Source organism: Mustelus asterias, unplaced genomic scaffold (genome assembly GCF_964213995.1).
Source record: "Mustelus asterias unplaced genomic scaffold, sMusAst1.hap1.1 HAP1_SCAFFOLD_107, whole genome shotgun sequence".
NCBI lineage: Eukaryota > Metazoa > Chordata > Chondrichthyes > Carcharhiniformes > Triakidae > Mustelus > Mustelus asterias.
The window spans coordinates 52,851-67,644 of NW_027590151.1; the positions used below are offsets into that span (position 1 = coordinate 52,851).

General features: G+C 44.5%; 1 protein-coding gene and 1 pseudogene across 1 annotated transcript in view; both read left to right on the plus strand.

The window, feature by feature from the left end:
• The first annotated feature begins 1,671 nt into the window (after positions 1-1,671).
• Positions 1,672-14,794, plus strand: part of LOC144484436 (uncharacterized) — an 89,509-nt gene continuing 76,386 nt past the window's right edge. Inside the window, exon 1 of the mRNA XM_078202968.1 lies at positions 1,672-2,672. Coding sequence (XP_078059094.1) covers positions 1,672-2,652 — 981 coding nt within the window. The 3' untranslated portion in view covers positions 2,653-2,672. The remainder of the gene's footprint in view (positions 2,673-14,794) is intronic.
• LOC144484437 (uncharacterized) lies at positions 8,367-9,107 on the plus strand (annotated as a pseudogene).

The window sequence follows — 14,794 nt, forward strand, 5'->3', positions numbered from 1 at the left end:
CAGTAAGACCCATTGGTTTTATTGTCAGTCTGCAGACAGGAGCTGGAGAACTGAACCCAGTAAGAAGTTTAACAACACCAGGTTAAAGTCCAACAGGTTTATTTGGTAGCAAAAGCCACACAAGCTTTCGGAGCTCCAAGCCCCTTCTTCAGGTGAGTGGGAATTCTGTTCACAAACAGGGCAACTGAAACCAGACAGAGAAGGAGAGAGAAAACTGGGAGTGGAGGAAAGAAATAGTGGAGAAGGGTTTGGATTTCAGCCCAAGGAGGAGGGAGAGTGTGTGGGAAGGGGATTTACAGATTTAGGAGAACAAAGAACAATGCAGCACAGCAACAGGCCCTTTGGCCCACCGAGCCTGTGCTGATTCCTAATTTACACCCACTACTTATTGTCCCTAAACAGATTCTATCCCTCTGTTTGTCTCCCGTTTGTGTGTCTATCAAGATACGCCTTGAACGTTGCTAATGTGCCTGCTTCCACAACCTCCATTGGCAGCATGGTCCAGGCACCCACAACCCTCTGTGTGAAAAACTTTCCCCACCTCACCTTGAACCTGTGCCCTCTCATAGTCAACCCTTCCGCCCTGGGAAAAAGCCTCTGACTATCCACCCTATCTATGCATCCCATAATTTTGTAGATCTCTATCAGGTCACCCCTCAGTCTCCGTCTTTCTAGTGAAAACAATCCAGGTTTATCCAACCTCTTCATACCTTAAACCCTCTAGACTGGGCAACATCTGGTAAACCTTCTTTATAGTGTCTCCAAAGCATCCACATCCTTCTAGCACAGTGGTTAGCACTGCTGCTTCACAGCTCCAGGGTCCCGGGTTCGATTCCCGGCTCGGGTCACTGTCTGTGTGGAGTTTGCACATTCTCCTCGTGTCTGCGTGGGTTTCCTCCGGGTGCTCTGGTTTCCTCCCACAGTCCAAAGATGTGCGGGTGAGGTTGATTGGCCAGGTTAAAAAAATTGCCCCTTAGAGTCCTGGGATGCGTAGGTTAGAGGGATTAGCGGGTAAAATATGTGGGGGTAGGGCCTGGGTGGGATTGTGGTCGGTGCAGACTCGATGGGCCGAATGGCCTCCTTCTGCACTGTAGGGTTTCTATGATTCTATGATCGTGTGGGAACCAGAACTGCATGTAATACTCCAAATGTGGCCTAATAAAAGTTTTATACAGCTGTAACACATCTTGCCAACTTTTATACTTGATGCCCCGGCCAATGAAGGCAAGCAAGAGAGGAAAAAATGTTCCAGAGAAACTAAAATTGTTCAAAATTTCTATCCTGGACTAACTGATGACTTTTGTAAACTGTTTTACAGAATATTGGAAAGGAGGAATTACAGACAGAAACAGAAATCACATTGAGATCTGACAGAGTCACTCGATTCATCAGGGTCTGAATATCATTGGCCTTTGAATGTGGAAGGAGAAATGTTTGTTCTGTCTGTGGGAAAAGATTTCAAACATCAGTGTGACTGGAAAAGCACCGAGACACACACAAATACCTGAGAGAGTATTTCTGTGAACTGACTATGGAAAGAGCTTTAACCAGTTACACAGCCTGAAAAAATATCACACCATTCACAGCGAGGAGAAACCGTTCACATGTTCTGTGTGTGGATGAGGATTCAACTAAGTGTCCAACCTGGAGAGACACAAGGACACCAGCACCATGGAGAAACCATGGAAATGTAGGGATTGTGGGAAAGGATACAGTTACCCTTCTGAACTGGAAATGCATCAACGCGCTCACACTGGGGAGAGGCCGTTCACCTGCTCCACCTGTGGGAAGGGATTCACTCAGTCATCCAGCCTGCTGACACACCAGTATGTTCACACTGATCAGACACCTTTCAAATGTTCTGACTGTGAGAAAACATTTAAAAGCAAAAAGTATCTGCTGAGGCACCAACACATTCACAGTGAGGAGAAGCCGTTCACCTGCCCCTTGTGTGGGAAGCGATTCACTGCTACATCCAACCTGCAGAAACACCAGCGAGTTCACACTGACAAGAGACCCTTTAAATGTCCAGACTGCGGGAAGTGCTTCAAAACCTCCGGTGAAGTGACGTGTCATCAACGTGTTCACACTGACGAGAGACCATTTAGATGTTCTCACTGTGGGACTGGGTTCAGACGATCATCTGAACTCACTGTACACCAGCGAATTCACACTGGGGAGAGGCCATTCACCTGCTCTGTGTGTGGGAAGAACTTCATTCAATCATACCACCTGCTGAAACACCAACAAATTCACATCGATGTAAAACCTTTTCAATGTTTTGACTGTGAGCAGAGCTTTAAAAGCAGCAAAAGTCTCGTGATGCACCAGCGAGTTCACACTGGGGAGAGACCGTTCACCTGCTCTGTGTGTGGGAAGGGATTCACTCAGTCATACAACCTGTTGAAACATCAGCGGATTCACTCTGATATAAAACATTATAAATATTTTGATTATGAGCAGAACATTAAAAGTAGCAATGATCTAATGATACACCAGCAAGTTCACACTGGAGAGAGACTGTTCACCTGTTCCGAGTGTGGGAATGTATTCACTGACTTACAGCAAATGCTCAGACACCAGCAATTTCATGAGTGTCTGCAGGGGTTGGATTCAACTGCTTTTGCTGCTGGTAATCACATTGAAGACTGAGCATGTGGGTTAATCCTGAGGTGTGTAAGAAATGTGTTCAGCCGCTCTCTTCCATGGATCAGAGCTCCTTATCTGGGGAGAGAAAACAGGTGCATTCTGGGTTTGTCACCCAGCAAGCTGCTGTGGAAGCTTTCTTCATAAGAGGGAGAGAGGGAGGGACAGAGAGTGCTGTTCTGTTAATTTTCAAGGAACCTTTTTACATTTTATGAAGATTATTAGACAGTGATTGTTTACAAAGCATGCTCTGAAATCAGATTGATATAAAACTGCGAGCTGTTCCTGACCACAAGTGACTATTCCAGTCTGAAAATGTCTCTGATCTGAAGTTTCCAAATGTTTTTGTGGCATTCCTGAGTTTTCAGATGAAAAGCGGTGACAACAATTGGTATTTACCCAGTAACAGGTTAAAATGTACCGAGACCCTTCACAGACGGTAAGAAGCTGGGTTGAAAAGGTAAGGAGCAGGTTTAGTGAGGGATTTCCATCCTTTAGGACCTCAGCAGGTGAAAGTACAGGTGGAGTGAAGCCGGTTGGGGGAGCTGAAGAGGGTCAGAACATTTTATTTTATTGTCTCCTGGGATGTGGGCATCACTGGAAAGGCCAGAACTTGTTACCCATCCCTTATTGTCCCTGAACTGAGTGGCTTGCTCGGCCCTAGACTCAACCACATTGCTGTGAGTCCAGAGTCACACGTAGGCCAGACCAGATAAGGATGGCAGATTTCCTTCCCTAAAGGACATTGGTGAAGTTTTACAACAATCGATGATAACTAACATGGACATCATTACTGAGACTAGCTTTAGAATTCCAGATTCGTTAATTGAATTGGGGATTTGAGCCCATGTCCCCAGAGCATTGGGCTGGACTTCTGGATGTCTGTTCCAGAAGTGGAAATGGTTGAGAGCTTCATGATTTGAGGTGTCCAGATCACCAACAACCTGTCCTGGTCCCTCCACGCCAACACTATAGTTAAGAAAGCCACCAACACCTCTGCTTTCTCAGGAGGCTAAGAAAATTTGGCATGTCTGCTACGACTCTCATTAGCTTTTACAGATGCACCATAGAAAGCATTCAAGTCTGAGATCACCGACCAACCAACTCAAGAACACCTTCTTCTCTGCTGCTATCAGACTCTTGAATCGACCTACCTTTCATTAAGCTTTTCTCTTCACCCTAGCTATAACTTTAACACTATTTTCTGCACTGTCTCCTTTCCTTCTCCCTGATGTACTTTATGAACAGTATGTGTTTTGTCTGTATGTTGTGCAAGAAACAATACTTTTCACAGTATCCCAATACAGATGACAGTAATAAATCCAATCAACGACATTACCACTGTGTCACCTTCTTCCCTAATTGGAGGAGGGCAGGGAGCTCGGAGGGTTGTGGGGCTGGTGGAGGTTCCAGAGACTGTCTATCATGGAGAAAGTGGCTGCCTCCATGGAGCTTCAAGCACGGCTCTGACTTGCCTCCAAGCAGGTCATGACCATAAACTGTAAACTTCCAGCCCTTGTCCATTGTTACATCCCGAGGACCAGCTCCCCCTCTCTCTGGCTTTGTGCTGATTGTCGATCCGGCTGGGAGCCACTGGGTGGATGAGTGGGTGAAAGAATGTTCAGTGAACATGAAGGGGATTGTGTGTGTTTCCCCATTTCTGTTCTGTTCAATTTCCAATATTTATTTATTTTCATTTTTAACCAAAAGATATTCAAGTTGTAACATTGAGATCCAGAGGAGTTTAAACCTGTTAAAATCAATCCCCATCCAGTCCACAGGAGGACTGGACTGGTCCCAACTTTTTATGGTATCAATAAACACAGATCTTACAAGATGTTGATCGGCGGAATTGTCTTTCTGTGAGACCAGGGACGGTCAAACACTGTCCCAAAGTTCAGATTAGAGCCTTGAGCCTGGGCTATGGGGCCACACACATGGAGCCCCGTTCCCAGATGTCCTTTCCCAGTTGTCCTTCACCCCTGATTTAAATCACCCCACCATTGGTGGCCGTGCCTTCAGCTGCCTGGACCCTAAGCACTGGAATTTCCTCCCTAAACCTCTCCACCTTTCCACTTCCCTTTCCTCCCTAAAGACTCTCCTTATAACCAATCTCTTTGAATCATCTGACGCAACATGTCCTTTTGTTCCTATGAAACTGCTTCGGACATTTTATTAAGTGAAAAGTTCTACATTAATATAAGTTGTTGTTGTAGTTCAGTGAAATCTGATCACTTACTGAGTGAGTGAGTTTGTATAAATGTAACTCAGATGGACACAGTTTGTTAGAACAGACCTGGGGAGAAGGAAGTTTTGAACTAACCACTGGACCTTTTGTTCCAACTTGCTTTTACACCCTGAAGCTAAATGTTTTCCAGACACACTGGCTGCCTACAGAATAAATCTGAAATTTTAAACACCCCCCCCCCCCACCTTAAATAAGAAAAAAACCCAATATAAATACATTGATATCAAGTGCATGGCTCTCATTGCAACATTTTTAAATTCATTTGTGGAACATGGTCATCGTTGGCTGGACAGCATTTATTGCCCACCCCTAGCTGCCCTTGGTGAACATTGCTGTGGCTTTGGTGTCACATGTAGGCCAGACCAGGTAAGGACGGCAGATTTCCTTCCCTAAAGGACATTAGTGAACATACATGCAGATATATGAATTAGGAGGAGTCGGCCACTCAGCCACTTGAGTCTGGTCTACCATTCAATAAGATCATGTCTGATCTGATTGTAACCTCAATTCCATAGACCCACCTACCCTGATAACTTTTCACCCCGTTATTGTTACAATCTTTGTCCAGATCCTGGGATGTGAGGGGAGATCCAGTTAGGGACAATAAACACTTTGATTAAACTAAAGGTTGCGATTGAAGATACTTAATAAGTGGTACAGTGGTTAGCACTGCTGCATCACAATAGCTAAAGTAAATGTTGGTCCTTTAGAGGACAATACTGATGATGGGGAACGCAGAGATGGCAGAGACACTAAAGCAATATTTTGCCTCTGTCTTCACGGTAGAGAATAATGAAGATTTTCTAAAAACTGTTGTTAATGCGCCAGGGGCCCGGGTTTGATTCCCAGCTTAGGTCACTATCTGTGTGGAGTTTGCACGTTCTCCCCGTGTCTGGGTGGTTTCCTCCCACAGCCCAAAGATGTGCGGGTTAGATGGATTGGACATGCTAAATTGCCCCTTAGTGTCAGGGGACTAGCGAAGGTAAATGCATGGGGTTATAGGGATAGGGCCTGGGTAAGATTGTGGTCAGTGCAGACTCGATGGGCCAAGTGGCCTCCTTCTGCGCTGTAGGATTCTATGATTCTAACAAGTGAATAAAGACACAAGATTCCAGAGTCTGGAGCAGGACTGGAGGGGCACTCTGCTCCCGCTCGGTCCTCCGGCCCGGCCCCTCATTCACTCTGATTGGTTGGAGGACCAGCCGCTCCCGGTCCTCCAGCCCCGCCGTTCATTCACTCCGATTGGCTGCAGGACCAGTTGCTCTTTCTTGGTCCTCCAGCTGCTCCCTCTCGGTCCTCCAGCCACCCAGCGGAGCCTCTCTTTTCATTGTTGTGGAATCACAAACTGGAGCAAAGGCACAACTGAGAAAAGGTGATTATTCCCGGATATTTAAAATCAATAATAAAGTCATTAAAGTTGATTTGTTGTTGTGAGCTGTATAATTTGTTGGGATGAGAGTGAAGGAATGGACCCACAGCCTGAGTCACCAGTTTAAGGATAGGAGGAGAGAGAATCAGACTGAATCTGGAGCAATGAGCAGAGAGGGAGAGGAGTGTATGGGACACAGTTACAGATCTGGGGAAGTATATATGGGGGAACTATAAGTATATAAAGAGGAAGAGAATAGCTGAAATAAATGTTGGTCCTTTAGAGGACAATACTGATGAGGTATTAATGGGGAACGCAGCGATGGCAGAACCACTAATCCAATATTTTGCCTCTGTCTTCACAATACAGAATAATGAAGATTTTCTAAAAACTGTTTATTATTTATTTTTTAAAATTTGATTTATTATTGTCACATGTACTAACATACAGTGAAAAGTATTGTTTCTTGCGCGCTATACAGACAAAACATACCATTCATAGAGAAGGAAACGAGAGAGTGCAGAATGTAGTGTTACAGTCACTTGGTACAATAACCATCACGAGGGAGACAATATTGAATAAACTAAAAGGATTAAAGGCAGATAAGTCTCTGGGACCTGATGGCCTGCACCCTCGGGTATTAAAGGAGGTGGCAGCAGAGATAGTGGATGCATTAGTTGTGAGTTTTCAAAATTCCTTGGATTCTGGTAAGGTCTCGGTGGATTGGAAACACGTTAATTTGACGCCGTTGTTCAAAAAGGGAGAGAGGCAAAAAATAGGAAACCAAAGGCCAGTTTGCTTGACCTGTGTAGTGAGGAAGCTGCTAGAATCAATCATTAAGGAGGAGATGAATGAGCATTTGGAACGTCAAAGCTCAATCCATTATTGTCAGCATGGTTTTATGCAGGGTAAGTCATGTTTAACAAACTTGCTTGAAATCTTTGAGGACATAACCAGCAAGGTGGATAGTGGGGAACCTGTGGATGTGGTATATATAGACTTTCAGAAGTCATTTGACAAGGTGCCACATAAAAGATTGATTCAGAAAGTGTGATCACAGGGGATTGGGGGTATAGTACTAGATTGGATTGAGGATTGGCTAACTGACAGAAAGCAGAGGGTCGGGATAAATGAGTCCTTCTCTGGCTGGCGAAACGTAACTAATGGGGTGCTGCAGGGATCAGTCCTCGGACCTCAACTTTTTACAATCTATATAAATGATCTGCAAGCAGGGACAGAGTGTAACATAGCAAAATTTGCGGGTGATACTAAAATAGGTGGGAAAGCAGGCAGTGAAGAGGATATAAAGGCTCTTCAGATGGATATAGATAGGCTCAGAGAATGGGCCAAAATTTGGCAGATGGAATTTAATGTGGGTAAGTGTGAGGTTATCCATTTTGGCAGAAAAAATGAAAAGGCAAATTATTACCTAAATGAAGCAGATCCAAAATGTGTCCAGGCAGAGGGATCTGGGTGTCTATGTTCATAAATCACAGAAAGTCGGTCTGCAGGTGCAGCATGTAATAAAAAAGGCAAATGGGATGTTGGTATTTATTGTAAAGAATCTGGAGTATAAACAGGTGGGGAGGTGGATTTGAGACCAGGGAGAGATCAGCCATGATCTGATTGAATGGCGGAGCAGGCTCGAAGAGCTGAATTTGTCTCCTTCTGCTCCTAATTCCTATGAAATGTTCCATAGAAACTAGAATTGTCTGCTCTGAATTTCTGTCCTCTATTTACACTGATAACTTCTGTAAACTCCTTTTACAGGGGGTGAGAGGGAGAGGAGTTCCAGACAGGAAAGTCAGAACAAACATCATGTCAAAATCTGAGAGTCACTCGATTCATCAGCTGAATATCATTGGTCTTTGAATGTGGAAGGAAAAATGTTTATCTGTTCTGTCTGTGGGAAAAGATTTCATAAATCAATGGGATTGGAAAATCACCGAGACACACACACACCCGAGTGAGAATGTTCCAGTGCACTGAGTGTGGAAAGAGCTTTAAACAGTTACACAGCCTGAAACTACATCACATCATTCACAGAGGGGAGAGACTGTACATGTGTTGTGTGTGTGGACGAGGCTTCAACTGATCATCAACATGGAGAGACATGATGACACCGACACCACGGAGAAACCGTGGATATGTGGGGACTGTGGGAAAGCATTCACTTGCCCATCCAAACTGGAAACATATCGACGCACCCACACTGGGGAGAGACCTTTCAACTGCTCCATGTGTGGGAAGGATTTCACTCAGTCATCCAACCTAGCATTACATCAGCGTGTTCACACTGGAGGGGCCATTCAGCTGCTCTGTGTGTGGGAAAAGATTTACTCAGTAGTACAATCTAGCGTTACACCGGCGGGTTCACACTGGGGAGAGGCCGTTCACCTGCTCCGTGTGTGGGAAGGGATTCATTAATTCCTCTAACCTAGTGGCATACCAGCGAGTTCACTCCGGGGAGAAACCATTCAGCTGCACTGACTGTGGAATGAGCTTTAGGCTTTCATCCACCCTGCTGAAACACCAGCGAGTTCACACTGGGGAGAGGCCATTCAGCTGCACTGACTGTGGAAAGAGTTTCAGACACTCAGGCAGTCTCACTGTACACCAGCGAGCTCACACTGGGGAGAGGCCATTCACCTGCTCCGAGTGTGGGAAGGGATTCATTGATTCATCTCAGCTGCTGAAACACCAGCGAGTTCACAAGTGAGGGCAGAGATTGGATTCTGCTGTTATTGCTGCTGTTAATGACAACCAGGCCCTTTCATTCTGACAGCTGGAGTTTGTTTCTGCTGATGTTAATACAGCCGGTAACTGGGCTGGAGTTTAATATTCTGGATCTGGAGCTGATTGCGTTCTCTGGGCTGCAGTGTCCCTTTAAGAACCTCTGTCTGCGACCTTTCCCCATAATTCAGCAACTCGCATCAGAAATTAATTTACAACAGGATTCTGAACTTCTTACTTCAATCCCAAATTGATCTTCAGTACAAACTTTACAATTCAGTGTCTGAGAGGTTCCACTGATTAACATCTCCAATTAAAATGCTGATTAATCCTTGCTGACGTGCACATTACACAAAGTGACACCTCCATTATCCACCAGAAAGAAGAGGAATGAAAATTGGTGGAGAATCGAGAGATCCCAAATCTTACCCCTCCACTCTGGTACAGAATTCTCTCTCCCCCCCCCCTCCCTCCCCCTCAACCCGGGAGTGGAGACAAGTTCAATCCAAGTAACAGACTGTAAGAAATTGCTGTCTAATAACTTTATAACATTTTCAGAATATTCTGGATTATAGAAGCAGCTCACTCTCTGTCTTGTGAAGAAAGCTTCCATCGCAGCTCTGATGAAGGGTCATCCAGACTCGAAATGTCAGCTCTATTCTCTCCCTCCAGATGCTGTCAGACCAGCTGAGATTTTCCAGCATTTTCTGTTTTTGAAACACAGGACAGGCTTGCTATCTCTGCCAAGGACAATGTCACTAGTACAGACCCTGAAACAAGAGATTTATAATCCTGATACGATCGGATCTCAAGACCCGTACATAAACCAGCTGCCTGTGTGAAGTTTAAAGCAGGCTCTTGAGAGCAAAGAGATTTTGAAGTGATCTGTACTGACTTCAGCCCAACACCCGCACTCTGGCTCACACCAGTAAACCATTCAGAGGAGAGTGCAGCCACCAGCTACAGAGACCAGCACTCACTCTGTGTCATCTGTCTGTTTGTCCTCTGGGACTGGTAAATCATTTTCACCTGCCAGTTTGTGGGTTTCTCCTGTTTATTTGGCTTCTGTATCATATTCAAACTGTTGCTTCTCAATGAAATACTTCAAATCACTTCTGAGCTCAACACTCTTTTTGGGTAATCTGTGATTTGCCGAGCTAAATCTTACAAGTTCGGAGTGGGATCAGTCTTCGTTAAACATGAATGAAGAAGTTCCTAAGTGAAGCCAGGACTATACAATGGCACTGCCTCATTACAGGGAATGACTGACAGTCTGACAGAGAAAACAGGCAGGCCAGGGCTGAGAGATATCCTGGGGATTGGAGAAGGTGGTGATGGGGATTACGAGTAAATCCTATATAATAGAATTTCTAAACCAGTTCAGAAAGGAGAAATTAAGTTGAAGAGGGTCCAGTATTGGTTAGAAAATATCCACAAGGTGGATGCAGATGAACAGGGAGCTGGAGAATATTTAAAGTCCGTGCATGAAGTTTTGTTTGAACCAGATGTATTGACAACATGTCAATAATTTAAAGTTGTGTGAGATGACCTGCACGGTGGGGAGGATGAATCAAAGTTGATCGTTATCACATTTACTGGAAAAGGTTTTATAGTTATTCTTAATGGCAGCTGAAGGGTTTGTGTTGCCGATTCTGATCATTCAAGTAGGTTTACTATGTTATCCTTGGGATGTCATCAAAAAATGAGGAAAACAAGCTCATAGTTTAGAAATAGTGAGGTTAGTAAGAAATTAGTGAGAATTCAGTAAGATATTCCTTTTCAAAAATAGAAAATGGGAAAATCTCAATAAGTCTGACAGCATCTGTGGAGCGAGGATATAGCCGACGTTTTGAGGCAGGGAGTCAGTCAGACTCGAAACATTGGCTCTATTCTCTCTCCGCAGATGCTGTCAGAAGTGTTGGAATTTTCCAGCATTTTCTGTTTTTGTTTCAGATTCCAGCATCTGCAATATTTTGCTTTTATTCCCTTCTCAGGGTGCGGAGATCTGTAAGGAATCACTGTGATAATATATTTAGCAATGTATTGAATATTAAAAGAATATCTCTCTCTTTCTTATCAGGAAAGCTTCCTGGGGTGACAAACACAGGACAGTGTAGGCCTGTTATATCTGCCAAGGACATGTCACTGACACAGAATCGGAAACAAGAGAAACTTGATAGGGTTGAGGGGTTCTCAAAACCCACATGTAAACCAACTGTCTGAGTAAAGATTAAACAGGATGTCCGAGCAAGTGATGAGCCACAAAATGACTTAATGGACAATGGAAATAGCAGGGATTACCTTGAATATCTGCCCCTGACTGATGGACAATTGAGTGAGTGACAAAAAACTCTCAGAAATTTGGTTTATATATGGCCATTTGAGAGGGAAAAATCACAGACAGCAGAGAGCTTCTCAAAGTGATTCATCCATTCACATTTGTTCCTCTTCATTGGAAGTGTGAGAAAGAGGTTTGTAGATGTGGCCTAATATACAAAACAATGAATGATGACACTTCAAAATGGAAAGTTCCACTCAACCCCCCCTGAACCAACAAATGGAGTGTTTGTTGCCATGGCAGCACACTGCCCTGGAAGCGGCTGCGGGGGTGATGAGACGGTCGCACACCTCCTTGTGGAATGTGCCTTTGCAAAGAAGGTCTGGAGTGAGATGCAGTGGTACTTGTCGAGGTTCGTCCCGAGCAGCTCGGTGACGCAGGACTCTGTGCTCTACGGGCTGTTTCCGGGGACGCACACCGAGACAAATATCAACTGCTGCTGGAGAGCCATCAACTCGGTGAAGGATGCACTTTGGTCCGCCCGAAACTTACTGATCTTCCAGCTGAAAGAATTGTCCTCGACCGAGTGTTGCAGACTGGCACATTCCAAGGTCCAGGACTACGTGCTCAGGGTGCGCTCAAGCTTGGGGCAGCCGCCGCCAAGGCACAATGGGGAAAAGCCACCGTGTAAAGCCTTTCAACCGAGGCAGACCGAGGGCCTGGTAACTGCAGAATACCCTCAGCCTGCGTAACTGTGTGTCAACCTGAAAAATAACGGCACACAGTAAACTCTGATGTATGTACATAGTTTTAAGTAATGAAATGTAATGAATGTAATGTTTTGTCAATAAGCACTGTATTGTACTGTAAAAATGATTCTTTTTTGCACTGTTTGTAACTTTTGGATCTGTCATTTTGCAATGTTTTATTTGAGAGTTTTTTTTATGAATAAAGTATATTTTTGAAATAAAAAAAAAAGTTTGTTGCCATGGCAGCATTCTGCGTTTCTATATCTCCATCCTGGATTTTTTGCTGATTATTTTCAAGTTGTGTTCTGCAGTTACCAACCATCCTGCCAATGGATACAGCTTCTCCCTGTGCAGATGAAAACTCCTCAGAAGTGTCCACATCTCTATCAAATCATTCCTTAACTTTCTCAGCTCGAAAGAGAACTTCAGTCTCTCCACAGAACTGAAATCCCACATCCCTGATACTATTCTGGGAAATTTTCCCTGCACCCTCTCAAAGGCCTTGACATCTTTCCCAAAGTGAAATTTAGAACTCAGAATTTAACACTATTTCAGCTGAGGATTAATCCTTGATTTATAAAGATTCACAATAACTGCCTTGCTTTTGTAATCCATGTCTCCATTAATAAACCGAGGACTCCATTAGTTTTATATTTAAACAGCTTGATCAACTTGTCCTGTCGCAGTCAAGCATTTGTGTACATCCACTCCCAGGTCACAGTGTTCCTGCATTCTGTTTAAAGTTGTCCCATTTAGTTTATTCTGCCTCTCCACATTCTTCCTTCCAAAATTCACCATTGAATATGAATCACTTTGGGATGTTCTGAAAGGTTCTAAATGAACACAAGAAATTTATTTCTCTTTCACAGCTGATTTAAGGTTGTAGATTTTGCTTCAAAGAGTAAATAGAGATTGATTTCAGAGTTAATTATTTGACTGATCAGGAACAATTTCAGCTGGGAGTCAGTGAATTGAGAGGAAAGATCCCAGACAGCGGCTCTTCAAGGTCCACAACAGGCCCAACAGTTCAATCAGCTCTAGTCTCAGCTCAAGAGAGCTCAACAACTCCACACATTGTCCACAGGGGAGTTCCCCTGCTGTATAGAATCGTAGAATCCCTACAGTGCAGAAGGAGGCCATTCAGCCTATTGAGTCTGTACCGACCACAATCCCACCCAGGCCCTATCCCCATAACCCCTCTCTGCAAATCCCCTGACACTAGGGTCAATTTACCATGGCCAATCAACCTAACCAGCACATCTATGGACTGTGGGAGGAAACTGGAGCGTCCGGTGGAAACCCACACAGACACGGGGAGAATGTGCAAACTCCACATAGACAGCGACCTGAGGCCGGAATTGAACCCGGGACCCTGGCACTGCGAGGCAGCAGTGCTAACCACTGTGCCACCGTGCAGTGGGACCAACATTCGTGTTTTAACTAACATCACCATGGATTGATCAGTTGAACTGATTGCTGTTTGTGGAATCTTACTGTGTACGAACTGACTGCTGGGATCAGTAACAACTTGTATTTATAGAACACGTTTAATGTAATAAAACATCCCAAGGTGCTTCAGAGGAATTTTGTAACAAAATACTGAGTCACACTGGGTGATATGTGAACAGCTGGTCAAAGCTTGATAGGAGTGGGAGATTTTAATGAGAATCTTTAATCAGGAGGGAGGGAATGGAGGGACAGAGAGGTTTAAAAAGAACATCGAACAGTACAGCACAGAACAGGCCCTTCGGCCCACGATGTTGTGCCGAGCTTTGTCTGAAACCCAAATCAAGCTATTTCCTCCCTATCATCTCGAAATACTCCATGTGCCTATCCAATAGCTTCTTAAATGTTCCTAAAGTTTCTGACTCCACTATCCCTGCAGGCAGTCCATTCCACACCCCAACCACTCTCCGAGTAAAAAACCTACCTCGGACATCCTTCCTATATCTCCCACCATGAATCCTATAGTTATGCTCCCTAGTTACCACTCCATTCACCCGAGGAAATAGTCTTTGAACATTCACTCTATCTATCCCCCTCATCATCTTATAAACCTCTATCAAGTCTCCTCTCAACCTCCTCCGCTCCAAAGAGAAAAGCCCAAGTTCCCTCAACCTTTCCTCATAAGACCTGCCCTCCAAACCAGGCAGCATCCTGGTAAATCTCCTCTGCACTCTTTCCTTCTTATAGTGAGGTGACCAGAACTGCACACAATATTCCAAATGTGGTCTCACCAAGGTCCTGTACAGTTGCAGCATAACCCCACGGCTCTTAAACTCAAACCCCCTGTTAATGAACGCAACACACTATAAGGCCTTCTTCACGGCTCTATCCACTTGAGTGGCAACCTTCAGAGATCTATGGATGTGAACCATATTTAAACCATGTTTAGGGAGGGAATTTCAGAACGACACACCAGGACAGACATTAATGATGGAGTAATTAAAATCAGAGATGTTCAAGAGGCCAGAATGAGAAGAGCACAGATATCTCAGAGGGTGTGTTATTGGAGATTAGAGATTGGGAAGGACAGGCCGTGGAGAGATTTGAAAACAAGGATGTAAATGTTAAAATCAATGCATTACCTGATGTGGACCCGATGTAGTTCAGTGAGCACAGGATGTGGTGGGTGAACAGCACAGGGGCAGCAGGGTTTTGGATAATCACAAATGTGGGGAGGTGATGGGCTAGTGGTATTGTTGCTAGACTATTGTCAATGTTCTGGGGACCCCGGTTCGAATCCTGCCACTGCAGCTGGGGGAATTTGA